We start from the raw sequence: 1,859 nt of genomic DNA, 5'->3' as shown, positions 1-1,859 counted from the left end.
TGCTTAGGTCTCTCAAGCCCCCCCAATACCCTCATAGCACCAATCTGTCATCACTTCTTATTCAACCACTGCAACGATGATCTCGCCTTCCTACCTGTGATGCTCGATAGTAGTCGTCAACATAGGGGAGAAGTAAAGTGCATGTAGCCACCTAAAAGGAGACAACATAATACCCACTGAACTGAGCTGTCCGAGACAGTGTTGAAATATTCGTTCGCTAAGCCTCAGCTGAGCTCATGAATTTCCTCACTAATTATAGGAGTTTACATACGAATTCGGGTAGAAGTGTACAGAAATGAATGAGAATTTGCCGAAATTTCCTCAAAATTTTCGTATCGTCACCATGACATTGCGAGGACAACTACGATGTACACAAGGAGTGGTAACGAAAATAATAAACAACATTAAACCACTCCCCTTTTCCTAGACCCTACTGCTTATGCTATTACCCTGTATTTCTCAGCCACAAAGTTCACCACATCAGCGCATATATCCTGGAGCTTGCTCGCCAACGGCAATAGTAAGGCCAGGACGTGTGCCAGGGAGACCATTGCTGGGGTTTCCTCTTCGTCCACCGAAAACTGACATAAGATCACAGTTTAGGATTAAACTCCCGACGAGCTCATCAGTACTATGCAATAGAGAAAACCGTGGAGATACAGATAGACCATTAACAACAACAGCGGTGATGACCATTCCTACATACCATCTCCTGTTTGACGACGTTCTCAAGGGCTATGAGGAATTCTGGTATGTCAGCCAGATCCTTGCTGAAGCTGGGGAAGCGGACCAAGAGCTGCTCTAGAGAGGCAACGGCAGCATGCCGTACCTGTCAAAATGTGATGTAGAAAAGGTGTGGTACGACCACAAGGTAGCACAATAGAGTTTCACCCATTTCACGCGTAGTACTGTGTGAAAAACGCGATATTTTTCACTACTGTTCTTCATATCACTAGAGTAAAACTCCAATGTAAGCTCAGTAGTATTACGTTGATATTAGCGTGTGAAACAGATACCGCAAATCTGACATGAACTTGTCTGTGCCTTATCCAAAGTCCACTGACATCCGCGTCATTTGCAATGATGTTCCCCAGAGTACCTAAATGCCATCGATACAAAGCCTGGAGAGACAAAAATTCTCCCCAGGGAATTCGGAAGGAGTAAATTTTATTTCAACCAAAGACAGAGAAAGCGCGATAATACGAGGCATAGATAAAACTAGAGGAAAATTTTTAAAAAAATTGAAATTTTTTCCCGCATTTTTCCGCCACTACCACCCTCCCCCTTACGGATAGCCAGCTGTCTCTGGCCAGCATTATTCGAGTCCGATAATACCAACAACTCCTGAACTGTGTACCCCGGTTTTCCAGGCTCCTCTCCATGATGATACAACACCTACTATATTCTTCACTTTCCACACAGCCAGCCTTAGTCCACTTACCGGATCGTATTTTCCTCCACCATCCGAGCCATACCGTTCCTTGCCCTCAAAATCAAATCTGCGTCCCTCGAAAGTCTCATCCTCTGGCCTGGCCACATCCTCCTCCTCAGCAATCGGCTCCATCCACTTCTGTTTATCAATTTCCAACTCATCGAGCTCCAAACGGTTGCCGTATCTATTCACCAACTTCTCAGCGAACGCAATAACTTATAGTTTCTACCCAAGATCGACTTCTCCTTCGTACATGTCGTCACTACCCGCCCCTACTGCAGCGTTGTACTCCGGTTTCGAGGTAGACTCTAGCTTCCTACGCCCCTGTTCCTTTAGGAACTCAATATTAGAAGCACTGAACAACCGTTTAACCTGACATACGTGGGCTTCAAAAGTGAACAAAAATGCACATAGTTAAACACTATGT

General features: G+C 45.0%; 1 protein-coding gene across 1 annotated transcript; it reads right to left on the bottom strand.

The window, feature by feature from the left end:
* Positions 1-449: 449 nt before the first annotated feature.
* Positions 450-1,687, bottom strand: Pmar_PMAR004979 (hypothetical protein; the record flags this gene model as incomplete). Its single annotated transcript, XM_002772718.1, has 6 exons — positions 450-581; positions 707-829; positions 990-1,099; positions 1,290-1,395; positions 1,442-1,616; positions 1,662-1,687. Coding segments are annotated over 6 exons (672 nt in total), but the record flags the coding sequence as incomplete, so codon positions are not given.
* Positions 1,688-1,859: the final 172 nt, after the last annotated feature.

The sequence above is a fragment of the Perkinsus marinus genome, assembly GCF_000006405.1.
Source record: "Perkinsus marinus ATCC 50983 genomic scaffold scf_1104296960426, whole genome shotgun sequence".
NCBI classification, from domain to species: Eukaryota; Perkinsozoa; order Perkinsida; family Perkinsidae; genus Perkinsus; species Perkinsus marinus.
Note: the sequence above shows the minus strand (reverse complement) of the source record. Positions and strands in the feature narration are given on the sequence as shown.